We start from the raw sequence: 15,334 nt of genomic DNA on the forward strand, positions 1-15,334 counted from the left end.
AGTCCTACCTTACCATAGCCTTTTCCATAACACTTTAAGAATCTTTACCTAAACTTCCTTTCTGTAATATAAAACTACCTTTCTTTTATGAAAAAACAACTTTATTTCATACGTTTATACACACACGTGACTGTTAAACTTAACATTGATGACAAAATTAGAATAATTCACAGCAGATTAAAAAGTTCTTAAAATCTGGATTGATTAATTTGATCTTACTGTGCTAGCTGAGGAAACACCTTCAGAAATTGCTTATAGAATTCATATATAACAGAAGGAAGTGGTAGAAGAGCTCTTTCTATCTGAGCATTAACCAGTAAAACCTAGTACCTATATTTATAGCATTCAACTGATATGAGAGCATTCTATTGAACCAGTTAGTTCTTGAAGAATGAGTCTACACCAAATGATTTGAATCAAAAATGCAGTTTCCATTTGCGACATATCTGCATATTTCCATAGCTGTAACCAGTAAGTACATTAACCCTAAACCAAGAAAGTGGGTTCAATAAAATATTTACTACAGAGTAGAAACCAATCATGTATGTTTTGGCGGGGTTTGATTTTGACCCTTCTTCTTTTTAAAAATTATTTTTTTATTGGATTTTGAAAATTAGTGTAAGGCGGTGGGGGCTCTCCTAGTGTATATTTTTGTTTATATTTCTCAGTTCTCTGAATTTAGAAAGCTTCAAAACTTGATAGTGGAGAGAGAAAGATAAAGAAAGAGAATATTGGGAATTTGATTTTCGATATGTGAGATATGGGAGTGGAAGACAAAGGTAGTATTGTCATCTTTTCGATGTTCCCTTCTTGATGGATCTTATCAACCATTTTTGTCAACATGTTCGCGTCTTTCTCCACTCGTCCGGTAGTTATAAGACAACTTTGAGGTTTCAACTCTTTGCCACATCAACAACTTCTCTCTTTCCCACTCACAAATTATTACTCCCTAATTCCAATTTCCTAGAATCTGTCTAATACATCAGACTTGCTGGGATTATTATATACCAAATGCTTATTTCGAACACACATTTACATCTTTACATTCTAGATAGAACAAACACAGAAGTATTTTATGTTGTTTTAGGTTAAATGTGATTTTTCACTTCAGAAGCAATTTTACAAACACCTTACGGGTTAAAAAGTATCGTTACAGTTTCACCCAACCTTCACATGATAGGTAAGTGTGTGCTAATGCAACTAATAAATTCAAAACACAAAAAAGAAAGGAAAATGATACTTGAACAACCATTTTTGACAACATTTAGACACGCGCACACGTGTCAAAATCTGAGTGGTCCATTTTCATTTAATTTTTCCAACTGGACCACTCAGATTTTGACACGTGTGCGCGTGTCTAAATGTTGTCAAAAATGGTTGTTCAAGTGTCATTTTCCAAAAAGAAATCAGTGCTTGTCATTATTACTTTTTTACTGTCAACTATCTCTAAGTGTACGTTAAAACCTGGTAAAAAATCATGAATCCAGACATGACAGTTTGAAATTATTAAATGATTTCTGTAATTAGAAAGGAAGCATGGTGAAATACGCTAAACATTTAGCACTAAAAATGTGTTTGGAATGATGGGGTGAAGAACTTTTGTGTGTGTGTGTGTGAGATATGAAGAGCATCTGAAAGTCTTGGAAGGTTCCAAATACATAAGGACAGTGGAAACGAGAAGGTGTTACGCTTTACTAGTCGAAAAGCCCCACCAAGGGGTAACAGACAATATGGGATAGTTACAGTCAGCTTTTGAAATTCACATGAAGTTAATGACAAGGAGATACCATTACGATTACATGGATTTCTTGCCACACTATTCCTCTGCTTATGATGATTATATAAAGGGTCTGAACCCCATTTTTTGTTAGCTTATGGCTTGTCAATGAAAGCATGGGGAGGTGTTGTAGTTTGACATTTGGATCATGACGTATGGTCCTCACGTAGTTTTCTTCCTTTTTTTCTTTCTTCTTTTTATACAATTTCTTGAACTTGTCCTTTATATTGACTTAAATACCAGATGTAGCAGTTAGATTGGTGCAAGCATAGGATATTTGTACAGGAGATTAGGTTGGAATTTCAAATCCTTAACGTTAAGTTTGCATCAAACAGGGCATTCTTGCAGAGTCAGACAATAGCATTGGACACAGATAATACCGAGAGAAAAGTCACCGAAAAGTGTTTAAAGTTTTGAATTGAAGCAATGGGAAAGAGAAGCAAAAGGCAAAACATGTGCATTTGGAGTAATTGCATAGAGAGAGCTAGTACGGTGTTTGGCCTATGACAAAGATTAATGTCAACCCCTAAGTTTTGTGGGTACGTGTGGTGTGGTGTTAGATCAGAGTACCTCATTTTATGAACGATTCACCACCCGTGACTCACTCACTCTACGCTTTAATTTCTCTCTTTCTCTAAAATATATATATTATACACTCATCTCATAACTTACAAATGCTTCAATCTGCAGAGGTTCACTTTGTACAATCAACATTACTTGCACCGGTCAGATATTGGAATTGACCATTTAAATGACATGCATTCATTTTACTATTACATATAATTGTATTTCACTTCGTACAATCCATTACTTGCACGTTTCAAATATGACTAAATATTTTTATTTATTATTTTATTAATATTATATATATTTTTTAATAATATGTTTTTGTATGTACTTGAAAAAGATAATAAATAACTAATCTTTAATTTGTTTTTCTTTTAATTGTTATACTTGCATCAAATAATTGTTTCGCTAAGATATTGAACTTTGAAATTAAAAAACTATAAAGAAATTTTTGTATAATTTATATGGATCAATCCTCGAGGACAAAACCTACAGTTATGCTGGGTGCACCATCCATATTATTAAGTCGCAAGTCTTACGTAGATGAACCCGTCCTAACTTATGTTTGCTGAAATGAATATCATAATATCAATGTTACCAATTTATATTAGACTATGTTGTGGGTGGTCAAATATTAGAGCAATTATGTACTATTTTTATGTATATAAAAATTCTTTTTTTAAATCGTTTCTAAAGAAGATTGGCTATTTAAAAATATCCATGAAATCTTCCCAATATTTTGACCTTATAAAGTTTTTGTCATCTAAACTTTTTTGGTTCAATGATTTTTTTTTTACTATTACCCATCAAGCCCTGTAGGCTGGTCAAACTTCCATGTCTACTAACACTCATGGCGATTATTCGTTCCTTCTATCTAGCATTGTAGGGGATGTACATGTACTCAATAGCCTCCTTCAACAAATTTAACAAAATTTTAGACAAATTTAGTTTCCTTAAATTTTGGACAGTCACATTTTCTGTTATAAAATAAGACTAAGAATTTTATTGGCGTGGTAAACAAAACATGTACAAATAAATATCTAACACTTCTAAAACAAATAACTTGTTCAATCTTAAATAAAAAAAAAATATCATTAAAAACCGTATATTTTTATGGTACGAATAATATAACTTGATGATAAAAGCTACTAGCTATTGTGTACCTTAGGAAGCAATAAGGACAAATTGGTAATGTGGCTTCCCTCCAAGCCTCGTACTGTCGCAATAATTTGACTAGTATTAAGCAAATTTTGGCAAACAATTCTAAGGTAGTTATAAGTGATGGTGTTTAGAATTTGTTTAAATAAATTCTGAAATGTGACGTTACATATATATACATATTATTATGCAACTACAACAGAGGATAAAGTAAACAAGCTAACACGACAGATACCTGAATTTACCAACAACCCCTCCTCTAAGCAACACCCATCTCCGTCTCCTTTACTTTGTTCCTGTCAGTATTAGTATCCTCAAAAAGAGTTTCCATTTCTTCTAACGTTTTTCCCTTGGTCTCCGGCATAAACACATAAAAGAAACCCGTAGCCAACACCATAATCCCCGCCAGCACAAAAAACGTCCCTCCAAACGTTATTTTCCCCGAAATAGACAAGAAAGTCATGGACACCACCCCACTCACCAACCGGTTCACCGAAATCGCAAGGCTCGACCCTTGGGCCCTGAGCCTGGAAGGAAATATCTCTGACGAGTACACCCAAGTGATGGGCCCAAGCCCAATAGAGAAAAAAGAAACATCAGCGCACACCGCCACAATGCTGACCACAACGGCCCAAAGAGGCTTCGAACTGGAGTGTTGGAGAATTGTGGATCCCAGGCCCAACGCGGACAGCGACACAGCCATCCCAGTGGTGCCCAACAGCAAAAGAGGCCTCCTTCCAAACTTGTCCAAGTAGAAGGCGGAAAGCAAAACGAAGGAACTCTTAGCAATTCCCATGATGACGTTAACCCCAAAAAGCTGCTTCTTGCTATGAATCCCCGCAGCTTTGAACACCTCCGGGCAGTAGTATATAACGGCGTCGTTTCCGGAGGCCTGCATGAAAAAGTTAATCCCTATGGCAGTAACCAGCATCCGCCTGATGGGCCGAGTGGGCCGTAATAAAAGGTCTTTCCAAACGCCCTGGCCACGCCAATTTTCGGGGCCTGGTTCTGCAGCTTTGGTTATCTGGTGAAGCTTCAATTCCGCTTCCTCGGGAGTAGTTGAGATTCTGAGAAGAACGCGTTTGGCGTGGGGGATTCTTCCTTTCATGACAAGCCATCGAGGGGATTCGGGCATGACCATGACGCCTAAAGCGATTGCGATTGCGGGCAGAGCTGCGAGGCCGAGCATGAGTCTCCATGAAATGTGTTCAGGGAGGGAAGAGAGGAAGTAGTTTACGATGTAGCCGAGGAGGATCCCTAGGGTGATGAACACTTCGGGGAGAGAGGTGAGGAAGCCACGTGTCATTTCTGGAGAGAGCTCGGCGGTGTAGAGAGGGGCAATCATGAGGGCGTAACCCACGCCGATGCCTGCCACCATTCGACCGCATAAGATGAATGCGAAGGAAGGTCCCAGGCCCATCAAGATTGCGCCCACCAGGAACGTGAATGAGGCTAAGACGATTGTGTAGCGTCTTCCGATGTAATCCGAGGTTTTTCCCGAGGCAAGTGATCCGATTAGAGAGAAGACGTTGAGTGTGCCCACCAGCACTTCCTCTTGCACCGCCGATATTTTCAGGTTTTCTCTTATCAGCAAGGCGGCGCCACTCATAACCCCAATATCTGCGTATATTCAATCAGAGGTTCTGATGAGTAAAATAAATGAGGGAAAAAAGAGATTGAGCGATTGAGTGACCCACCGTAGCCCAGGAGAACGGAGGTGGCGGAAGCGAGAAGGGCGGAGAGAAGTGTGTAGGTGTTGAGGCGAGTGGGCGAGGTTTGTTTGGCGTCGCCGTTCTCCATTACTTGTCTGTTAGTGAGAATGAGAGCAGAAACAGCATGAACACGGGCAAGAGAAACACGAGAAGATAAAAACCAAGACCACATATACTATCCTCCAAATCACCCTCTTTTCCACTCCAAAACATATCTAATCAATCGCTTTCCGTCTTTTTCTTTTAAATCACACCAGGTTAACACAGTTATTAATGCACACACAATCGCTTTCATATAACATACACATAATATTTTAATTTCCTCAATGTCTTGTTTTTATATCATAAATACATATTGTTTCTGTATAATATTTTAAAAAAATAATATTATTAAATAAAATTAAGTTGTTTGGAATTTATTTATATTTCAACTTATCTTTTTTTACATCTGAAATATATTCTAAAGTTTTATTTAACAATTTAACACTATTTTTTTTTTCTGCATTACGTAAAAAAAACAGCCTTGTATTGTTGTTAGGTATTTTTCAAATTTGTTTGTTAGTCTTAATATCTAGCTAGTACTTAGACATACATAGTCATTATTAGATTGAATGCGCCATTAAATATACTTAATACAAAAGAGTCTATAATTCACTAATACTAATACATGCTAATCCAAAAAGAATCATAAACAAATGAGGACTCTGAAAGAATTTACCAGCACAAGTGTTTACTAGGGTATTCCAATAAGTTTATTTTATAATTATTAAATTAAATATTTTTGTTCCATTTTAATTTTATATGGACTATTAATTACTTACTATTTTTAGAATTTATTCAATTATTTTTAATCTTTTTATGCAATTTAAATTGAAAAAAATTCAAGATTACGATTGTATGGAAAAATTACGCATAATAAAAATTGTAAGGAAATAAAATTAATATAATAATGGTTTAAATTTATAAAAAGGTGAAAAATTAAACTTAATTAATTTACATTTAATAAATTGGTTTAGATAAAATAGCTTATTAAAAAATATAGGTTAGTTTCATCATTAATGTTCTAAATCAATAAACTAATTTATTAACTCGAATCTGATATTTGAAATATTTTTTAATTGAAAACTAACTTGTAGACTTTATTAAATAAATTTTAAATAAAAAAATCAATTAAAAATAAAAAAGACAAAGTCGTCAATAATTACATTTAAGAATTTATGTGACTAATATACTGTCAAAAAATATTAATAGTATTCAAAATAATATTAAATAAATATATCTGAAGCATTAATGAACAAGCAGGAAACTTCCCTTTCATTGAATGACAGGATAGGAATCCATCGGTATCTGTTTTCGCTTCATAATATTTGTGGAGGAGAGGACACAGCCAAATCTCGATTTGTGGAAAAGAAGAAAAACAAATAAAAGAAAAAATAAATAAATTTTCACATTTTTTTCAATAAATAGGACGAAAATAGTTTTATTTCTTGGATGTGAGAAGTAATATTTTATTTATAACTAAAACAGTTATAAATAGTTTATTTTATGATAAATTAAGAGCAAGCATAAGTTACTTGTTGATAAAACTTTTACAAATATGCTACCATTTGAAATGGTGCTGCATCCAATAGAAGCTGGTTATTTTGGTTAGTGAATGAATGTCATCAAGCTCGAGTAATTGTAGATGAACAATAACAATCTTTTGACAACTAATTGAATATTTTACTTAAATGGTGTCCTTGTTCTTGGATTTCTTGATTGCTCTTCCTTTTTCCCTCTAGCAATAAACCAATCCACCCTTGAAAGCAGTATCCTTGTTGCTGAAGCGTATGATGAAGAAGATAAAGGAGGTGCTTGTGAGAGTGAAGATGAAGGAAGAAGAACTGCATATTCGCAAGTTAGAGCAAAACCTCTTCCTTCTCTGTTTCTACACTTTCTTCTTCTTTTCACTCTTTGATGCTTCCATACGAACATTTTGCTTTCTATAATAAATAGGTCATTATTACAGGAAGAAAGATTTCGATAAAGACATTTCATCATATTTTAAAATAAAATGTATATTTTATAACATAAACATTGACAAAATTATATTTTTCATCTCTAATATAAAAAATGTGACATCCCAAAAATACAGTATAAAACTATATAATAGAATAATCACATTAATTAATAATTCAGATCAGTCTTTATATTAAAAAAAAAACAAACGTATGATTACGGCCGAACGACCTTACAAAAGAGTGATCATGCACTGTATAAGATAAGCAAACCTGACCGAACGGTTTACAAAATTTATACAGAACGGTCAAAATAACTAAAAAGGGGAAAAGTGATCAAACGACTACCTTACAATAGACTACACTAATGACCGAATTTCCTATTCTTCAGTCTTCACTTCTACCTCTACCAAATTTTATTCTTCTAGCGCCTCTTCCACCAGCTCGTCTCCTTCTGCTCACATCCACGCGGATGATCATTGCAATGACAAAGACGGACGTACCAAACAAGACAGGACAGGAAAACACAGGATAAACTTATATAATTTAATTCAAGTATAAACATACATTTCTCACATTCAAGCACATAAGATATATTTCATCATACGTTTCAAGCAATGCTTAATACTAAACTGACTGTCCAGACTGTATGAAATCTGTGTAGCTACGACATTCGTGCACCCGGGTGATGTAGTAACTGGAATACCCTCATCAGCTGCCACCCGAGGTTAGTCCTATCTGTCCAAAGTAACCCTAAGGACTAGGACCTCCTGCCGTTCCCACACATGACCTACTCCCCTCTACATGAGGACGAGTACTCACGGAACATCAGGATGAACCGCCAGCTTAGCATAACCACATTCATACTTTACCATCTCAATATTCATTCATGAGTTGTTCCTCCCTGGAACGCTCGTACATAATCCACAACATTTCATCCATCTCATATTTTCTTCATCTTTCATTATCAATCGTTTAAATTCCATATTTGTTCAAGGATTATCAAGGACATCAAATACCGTACGTTCAACCCTCACTCAGAACGAGGACGACACTTGGTACGAGACAGAGAAGTCTCCCGTTTCAGAATAGAATAAGACCGAGAGGGTTACTGTCTGGTTGAGGAAGAAACCGAATACATCTATGTCACAAGAACGAACGTTACTTACACCATGAGTCGGTTAAATGAACTGACTCTCGTGAGCTCGAACCAAACACCTCAAAGAACATGTCAAGTACTAAGGCTCTAGGCCGGAACCAATGAATGTAGACACGTCAAGACGCTTAAAGAACCATACTTAGAAGAATTCACATGAAGAAACCTAATGCCAGTCAATGACCGAACACGGTAGAGGGAAATTCTATTGAAGTTGGACGAACGCTATTTTCCTCCAGATAGATTATAAAGAAGCGAGCCCGAACGCTTGGTGTAAGACCGAGCAATATTCAGCACGAGCGCTTGGTCTGAGACCGAACACTACTAACTTATGATAGAAAGTTTGATAAATATAATAAGATTTTATCGAAATAGTGTTTAAGAATAACTAAAATATACAAATACATATATTTACAACATTTAAGTTTATCACAGAATACTCAGATGTAACTACGCTTGGCCGAACGCTCAAGCATAGTATTACCACACTAAGACGCTCGTCCTCAACTAGGATTCTTTCCAAATGAAAGAAAGGTTACTATCGTTAAATGACGAACGTACACTATCATAGGGAAATTTCATATCCAGGATTCATTTATCTCCAAGTCATTTCTTAATACAAAATTTCGTAACTTTATAAATTCATATCATAATCAATTTTCATACTTCGTACAATCCATATCATACTAATTAATCATATTCCATATAAACAAACATATCAGCATTCATACTTTATATACATTTAACCACTCAGCAACATGCATTCATTATCAACGAACGTGCAAACGAACATGCAATTAAATTAGATAAGCTTCCCTTACCTCTGAGCGTGAACGAACGTCCTAGAGACAGAAGTACGGTTCGTCTGACTACAAATCTTTCTACCCTTACGTTCCACAATTCTTCAAACTAAACCAAACAACCAAAAACCAATAATGGTTCAGACAAGATAACAACATGCAATCGGTACTTGGTTTGCATGTACCAGAGAACGAACGGCTAAGAACAGAAGAACTTACCGGTTCAAACTGAAGCTCTGGACGCCGGGAGTGCTTCTACGGTGCCTGAATGGAGATAGGAGTAGAGAAATGGTGAGTTTTGGTAGATAGAAGGGAGAGCTTTTTAGAGAGAAGAAGGAGAAATGAAAGATCAGAGTTTTGGAGAAGAAGGTGCATGCAGAGAGAGTGTGACGTAACTTTCAAAAAACTCAGTTTTGCTTAAAACAAACGTCCGCTCATCTGCTGACACCTGCATTCCACTATCTGATTTTCGGATTCTCGTTGCTTGACACCTGGCGTCCGTTCAGAGAGAGTTTGGGTACGTTTTTAATGAGGTCTGACAAAAGACATTACCACAAGTGGGGGTACCATAATGATAGAATATATGAACCGGTTGTTGATTATAGATTAAGTCGGATTTAACCGAAGAAAGTGAATTTTTGTTGAAAATGAGTTAAAATATTTTAAACAGTTAATTTTTTTCAATATATTTATATTAATTATGTATTTAATATTTGAATTGGGTTAATATTAGTTACAAAATATTAAAATTATCATTTCTAATTTAAAGTTATTTAGAATGTACAATTTTTTTTTTATATTTTTTAAGATTAATGAGTCATTGCTCCTGTCTCAACAATTTGAAGTGAGTATAAAATTTCAAACTCACTATAAAGTGAACCAGATTAAAGTGATTCATATTAAATCAAATTAATCCACTTCTAATTTAATTCGTATTAGTCAACTTTTATAAGTCAAATCAAGGGTCTCATGATGATTGGAAAAAAATGAAGTTTTAGTTTTGGTTACCTTTGTACGGTGATGTTGGTATCTCAAACTCCAACTACAACCAACCAACCATAGAACATGACTTCTCTCTCCGTCTTTCCCTCACTCCCATCGCTTCAAAACCCTAACTTCACTCATCCCCGCCTCTCCAATTTCATCTATTTCCCTTTCAATTCCACGCAATCTTTTGCACCACTCTCTCGCCGTAATTTCTTATGCAGAGCTTTCAGAGATCCCGGCGAGGACATCAAAGCGGTCGTCAAGACCGACGACGGCGGCGGCGGAGATGGGGGTGGAGACGGTGGGGGGGACCGGGACTCGGAGAAAAAAGAAGGGCCTTTGCCGGAGTGGTTGAATTTCACTACTGATGACGCCAAAACGGTACTTGCTGCTATCGCAATTTCGCTTGCGTTTCGCACGTTCGTGGCGGAGCCTAGGTACATTCCCTCGCTGTCAATGTACCCTACATTTGATGTTGGCGATAGAATTGTTGCTGAAAAGGTAGCCTTATTGTTCCTTTACCTTCTAATTTCAAGAGGGTGTTGTTCAACTGTTCATGAACTTGTTACTAGCTGTATATTTTCTATTAGAACTGAACCTTGGACGATATTCACCTCGGATTTGGCACTTTTAACAGCAAGGAGAATGCTCTTTGGATTCAAAGTGTACTAATCATTAATGTTTAAAAAATCAATTCTTTAAACTTGAAAGTGTTATTAAACTCAAAGTTTGTCAAACGTGTAATTGATCTTTATTTCAAACTCAAATTTAATTTTTTAAACGACGAATGCAAGGGCACTTTATCCTCTGAAATTGTACTCTTTTGACTTTAGAAGAGACGATTAAGTTGAAACACGATGAGACTCGCTCAATGTTGAAATTAACTACTCAGAAAAAGAAAAGGAAAAAACAGTCCAGACAACATCTTGTGTATGTGTGGATATGGCTTTTCCCTTGTTATAGATTGTCATATCATCCTCTGATCTGACTTTCTGCTATCATTTATAGTGTTTGTATGTCAAGAACTGTAGGTTAGATTCATATTCATCTGACAACTTCGGCTATTTGTTGGAATATGATAAGAATTTGGTGCTTTTCTATAATGTGTGGGGTGTCTGTAAGGTACTGTAAACATGAGTCGAAGTCTTTGCTTTTTTTTGACACTACTTTTCAAACCATTAACTGATTTTTTTCATGAAATGCTTGAGTGTCTTATCTTTGTGGGTGCCGGTAATTGAAATGTTGATTCTCTGAAAATTTTTGTAGAATTTTCAACTGTGAGGCATGAACCTAAAAATTTCTTGTCGTTAGACATATACAAGGTTATGGGGATTGGTATTAGACTTTTGTACTTGGTACATTCCTACTTTCTCTTTGTTTTGCTAAAACAGATTATTTACGGACTTAGAAATTTGCAGATAATAGTTTTGTTTTTAACTCTTGTACGTATTTGTTCTGATGAGAAGTGTTTATGTTGAATTTAACTACTTCACAAAATATAATGCACCCGTAGACATGGATACTTGTGGGGCAAGTCATGTAACATTTAGCTATGCTCTTTAAATTGATTTTGACATCAACGTTCAACTGGACTTACCTTCTGTTATGATGCATCTCAATTGTAAATTATGTTTTCAGGTTTCTTACTATTTTAGAAAACCATGTGCAAGTGACATAGTGATATTCAAAAGCCCTCCTGTGCTCCAAGAAGTTGGATATAGTGATGACGATGTTTTTATAAAGCGTGTGGTTGCAAAGGAAGGTGATATTGTGGAGGTAAGATCTTTTGAGAAGAGCATTGATACTCTAATATTTTGTGATGGTATTATCTTTTGACGATGTTACATTCATAGTCCTGTTATCTTTTGTTTGTCCATAGCTTCACTTTTCCAATCGCTTGCTTTCTGGTTTATAGGGAAGTTTATTCTTTTCTATTTGTTCAGGAGTATGGTTTGTTAGATGGTGGCTACTGACTGTTACATGTAATTGGAACTTAAAAGTCGGCTTGAATAGCATTTAGTAGTCATTTATAATGTAAGCCAGATTCTTGGGGTGCTCGATTCTGCAGCTTAGTCTGAAATGTGAGCAATTGAATTATTTGCAGGTCCGTAAAGGGCATCTTGTAGTTAATGGGGTTGAGAGGAATGAAGACTACATTCTTGAACCACCTGCATATGAGATGAAACCCACAGTAAGTTATATCTTTTAATATTTTGGTTCTGTTGTTTTCCCTTCCTCTATTGATCCCAAATGAACGACATGGTAGTTCTATGCCAAGTTCTCCATTGGAATGAATGAAAGGACATAATTAACTACCAAAAATGTAATGCATTGTACAACTGTTTAAGTGTAACTCAAGTTTAAAATAAGAGCAAAAGCATTGATGTTTATACTTGGGTTTTTCTAGTTTGTGTATTTAAACGTCAAGAAAATGTGTTATACTGAAAACAAAAAGGTCATTCGGTGGTTTTTTTATATGATTTAAAGGCTGTTCATTCCACTTACTATTACCATCCAATTAGAGAAATAATAATTAATGGATTGATTGTATCAGATGGCCATTTGTGTTTAGATGAATATTGATAATAATGTTTGGTTTTGCAGCGTGTACCAGAAAATTACGTGTTTGTGATGGGAGACAATCGCAATAACAGCTATGATTCCCATGTGTGGTAATGATGTTTTTTAAGTATGCTGAGATGCATTCATTATCTTTACTATTCCATGTTTGATAATTATATTGTGAATGGAATGTGATTTTGTTAGGGGTCCCCTGCCATCCAAGAACATCATAGGGAGATCAGTATTTCGGTATTGGCCACCAAATAGAATTGCTGGCACAATTTCTAAGGATAGCTGCAGTGTTGAAACCACGCAGGAGGGTGCAGAGACTGCTCTACCTTCTCAATGACCACACTTGCCATTCATTGCTGTGGATTATGTAATACCAATTTTTGTATTGTTAGTCTCAATCTTCGAAAAGAAATAGGACGTTATTAAGTTGAAAAGACATTTATGTAAATCCCCATAATTTATGTAGGTGTAAAACAATTTATTTCAAACTTAACAACCAAGCTTTCTATGTATTTACTTTTCATTTTTAGTTAGTGATCGATTTTTTGTAATATTCAAATAAAATATCCAAGGTTGTTTCTAATATATCATTAAACCTGACTTCCATCAACAAGCCTCATACATAATTATTCACCCAACTTGTTGCAACCATTTATTTATATTGATTTCCTACACCCAGAACAAACCTTTAATCTCGCCCAACAAAAAACCACAATAAGCCACCCAAGAAGTTCCACATCCTCCCACAAGGCTAGCAAAAATCAACCTATATTATAATCACAGCGTAAGTGGTGATATTAAACTAAAACCGGGAAAAGGGAACAAAAGTCAACACAAAAATACTTGGAACAGTATGATGTGCACACTCATATTTCTTTATTTACATAAACGATACAATTTGCAAAGCCACACATATTGATAATGAATATATTACACGGTTTAAAAAGAATTTAATTTTATTACAAAATTTAAATCAAAGCCGTAATGAATATATATTACACTACTTTCTCACACTTGAAAGTATTAACAAATTCTTTAGTTAATTTGATTATGGTCTTAAAATTTAAATTTGACGTCCAACTTTAGATTTCTGTTCATGTAAAATAATACATTGTTACTTACTTACTAGACTTTCAAATTGGGAGTCTTCGATTTCACAACCTTAGAGTCTTTTTAGATCATGACTACAAAGAGTGTAAGATTATTTACATCTTGAGAATCAGAAATTAGAGTCAGATTATTTATTTACGTAAAAGCTTGGAGATTCACATTTCATGCCTATAAACGAATATCACATAGCAATCTATGAATTACATAAAGTAGGTCTCCCGAGACTTCGTTCGACTTATTTTGTAAGTTAGTTTAAATTTTCAGAAATAACTCTACAGATTTTCAAATTATTACTTTTAAAACTTTCAACATAATTAGTAATAAAAAAAGGCACGTAAATTGCCATGTTCGGCCTTGAGGAACTCCATTAACAACGTCATTTAGCAACGTCCCTTGATTTGTAGTAATTTGCACACACGGGGTTGAAGAAATATATGATTACAACACAATACAATTTTATGTAAATAATTTCTATTTCAATAAAATCAGTACTCCACATACTACACGGTACAAAAACAGATAAAATAAATTCATTTTAACCAAAAACACTAAAATTGAACTCAGACATCCAAGGAAGGATAAAAGTTGCAGTAGTTCTCAAGCCTGGCGAAGGCGAAAACTCTTCGGCGGCCACTGCGAATGTTTAGAGAAACAAGCCTTAGAATTTGTCATCATTGGCGATCATCCCTATCACACGTTCATGTCATATTCACTTAATGCTGAATAATACATTTAACTACTATTCCACACAACTTTATGTACAATTTAAAGAGACGTTAAAAACATTTGTTTATCTGTTCGTAGATAGATGAACTGAAAACCAGATAGAAAAAAAAATTAAACGGCAGTACAAATTAAACTCTCAGACATCCAAGGAAGGATAAAAGCAGCATTAGCTCTCTAGCCTGGCGAAGGCGAAAGCTCTTAGGCGGCCACTGCGAATGTTTAGAGAAACAAGCCTTAGAATATGTCATCATCGAGTTTTTGAAGCACAAACAAAATACACAACAATCTACACTGAAAATTACAATTTCAAAAAATAAAAAGTAAAAAAAAAACTATATAAAACAGCTGAATCAAAAAACATATATTCTCAGACATCCAAGGAAGGATAAAAACAGCACAAGCTCTCAAGCCCGGCGAAGGCGAAAGCTCTTAGGCGGCCACTGCGAATGTTTAGAGAAACAAGCCTTAGGATTTGTCATCATCGAATGAACAGAAATTTACATAACAACTAAGTTTATGGAACTCAACAAATCAATATTTAATCATAACAGATAATAGTAATTACAAAAGCATAATCATCAAAGCAACAGCTGTGAGGTCTCAGACATCCAAGGAAGGATAAATACAGCACTAGCTCTCAAGCCTGGCGAAGGCGAAAGCTCTTAGGCGGCCACTGCGAATGTTTAGAGAAACAAGCCTTGTTTGGTATCATCACAGACAATTCATAGCATGGCTATAATTGCAACAGGATAGCATGCATTGATTAAAAA

The 15,334-nt window shown here is 35.1% G+C and overlaps 2 protein-coding genes and 4 non-coding genes across 6 annotated transcripts; 1 reads left to right on the plus strand and 5 right to left on the minus strand.

Moving 5' to 3' along the window:
• Nucleotides 1–3,605: 3,605 nt before the first annotated feature.
• Nucleotides 3,606–5,434, minus strand: LOC124838394 (putative polyol transporter 6). The gene is made up of 2 exons (XM_047313991.2): nucleotides 5,200–5,434; nucleotides 3,606–5,122 (listed from the first exon to the last, which is right to left on the minus strand). Exons 1-2 carry the CDS (start codon nucleotides 5,384–5,386, stop codon nucleotides 3,762–3,764), a joined length of 1,548 nt encoding a protein of 515 aa, XP_047169947.2. The 5' UTR covers nucleotides 5,387–5,434; the 3' UTR covers nucleotides 3,606–3,761.
• A 4,723-nt stretch (nucleotides 5,435–10,157) lies between these two features.
• On the plus strand, nucleotides 10,158–13,240 carry LOC124838385 (chloroplast processing peptidase-like). The gene is made up of 5 exons (XM_047313979.2): nucleotides 10,158–10,655; nucleotides 11,793–11,930; nucleotides 12,259–12,345; nucleotides 12,759–12,826; nucleotides 12,921–13,240. The coding sequence occupies exons 1-5, from the start codon at nucleotides 10,233–10,235 to the stop codon at nucleotides 13,063–13,065; spliced, it is 861 nt and encodes a 286-aa protein (XP_047169935.1). The 5' UTR covers nucleotides 10,158–10,232; the 3' UTR covers nucleotides 13,066–13,240.
• Nucleotides 13,241–14,394: 1,154 nt separating this feature from the next.
• Nucleotides 14,395–14,518, minus strand: LOC124838403 (small nucleolar RNA SNORD14). Its single transcript, XR_007028841.1, has one exon. It is a non-coding gene; the product is annotated as a small nucleolar RNA SNORD14 (small nucleolar RNA).
• A 178-nt stretch (nucleotides 14,519–14,696) lies between these two features.
• LOC124838399 (small nucleolar RNA SNORD14) lies at nucleotides 14,697–14,820 on the minus strand. The gene has a single exon (XR_007028837.1). It is a non-coding gene; the product is annotated as a small nucleolar RNA SNORD14 (small nucleolar RNA).
• A 107-nt stretch (nucleotides 14,821–14,927) lies between these two features.
• On the minus strand, nucleotides 14,928–15,051 carry LOC148205369 (small nucleolar RNA SNORD14). Its single transcript, XR_015783983.1, has one exon. It is a non-coding gene; the product is annotated as a small nucleolar RNA SNORD14 (small nucleolar RNA).
• A 109-nt stretch (nucleotides 15,052–15,160) lies between these two features.
• LOC124838402 (small nucleolar RNA SNORD14) lies at nucleotides 15,161–15,284 on the minus strand. Its single transcript, XR_007028840.2, has one exon. It is a non-coding gene; the product is annotated as a small nucleolar RNA SNORD14 (small nucleolar RNA).
• Between the last annotated feature and the right edge of the window lie 50 nt (nucleotides 15,285–15,334).

The sequence above is a fragment of the Vigna umbellata genome, chromosome 1 (assembly GCF_029865625.1).
Source record: "Vigna umbellata cultivar VRB3 chromosome 1, Vumbellata_1.0, whole genome shotgun sequence".
NCBI classification, from domain to species: Eukaryota; Viridiplantae; Streptophyta; class Magnoliopsida; order Fabales; family Fabaceae; genus Vigna; species Vigna umbellata.

Excerpts from the sequence above, each read along its gene's own strand:
- LOC124838394 (XM_047313991.2), bottom strand. The coding sequence starts at position 5,386 with ATGTGGTCTTGGTTTTTATCTTCTCGTGTTTCTCTTGCCCGTGTTCAT. Across the intron at positions 5,123-5,199 it reads CTCCGTTCTCCTGGGCTACG|ATATTGGGGTTATGAGTGGC; the intron begins GTGGGTCACTCA and ends GAATATACGCAG.
- LOC124838385 (XM_047313979.2), top strand. The coding sequence starts at position 10,233 with ATGACTTCTCTCTCCGTCTTTCCCTCACTCCCATCGCTTCAAAACCCT. Across the intron at positions 11,931-12,258 it reads AGGAAGGTGATATTGTGGAG|GTCCGTAAAGGGCATCTTGT; the intron begins GTAAGATCTTTT and ends AATTATTTGCAG. Across the intron at positions 12,346-12,758 it reads CATATGAGATGAAACCCACA|CGTGTACCAGAAAATTACGT; the intron begins GTAAGTTATATC and ends TTGGTTTTGCAG.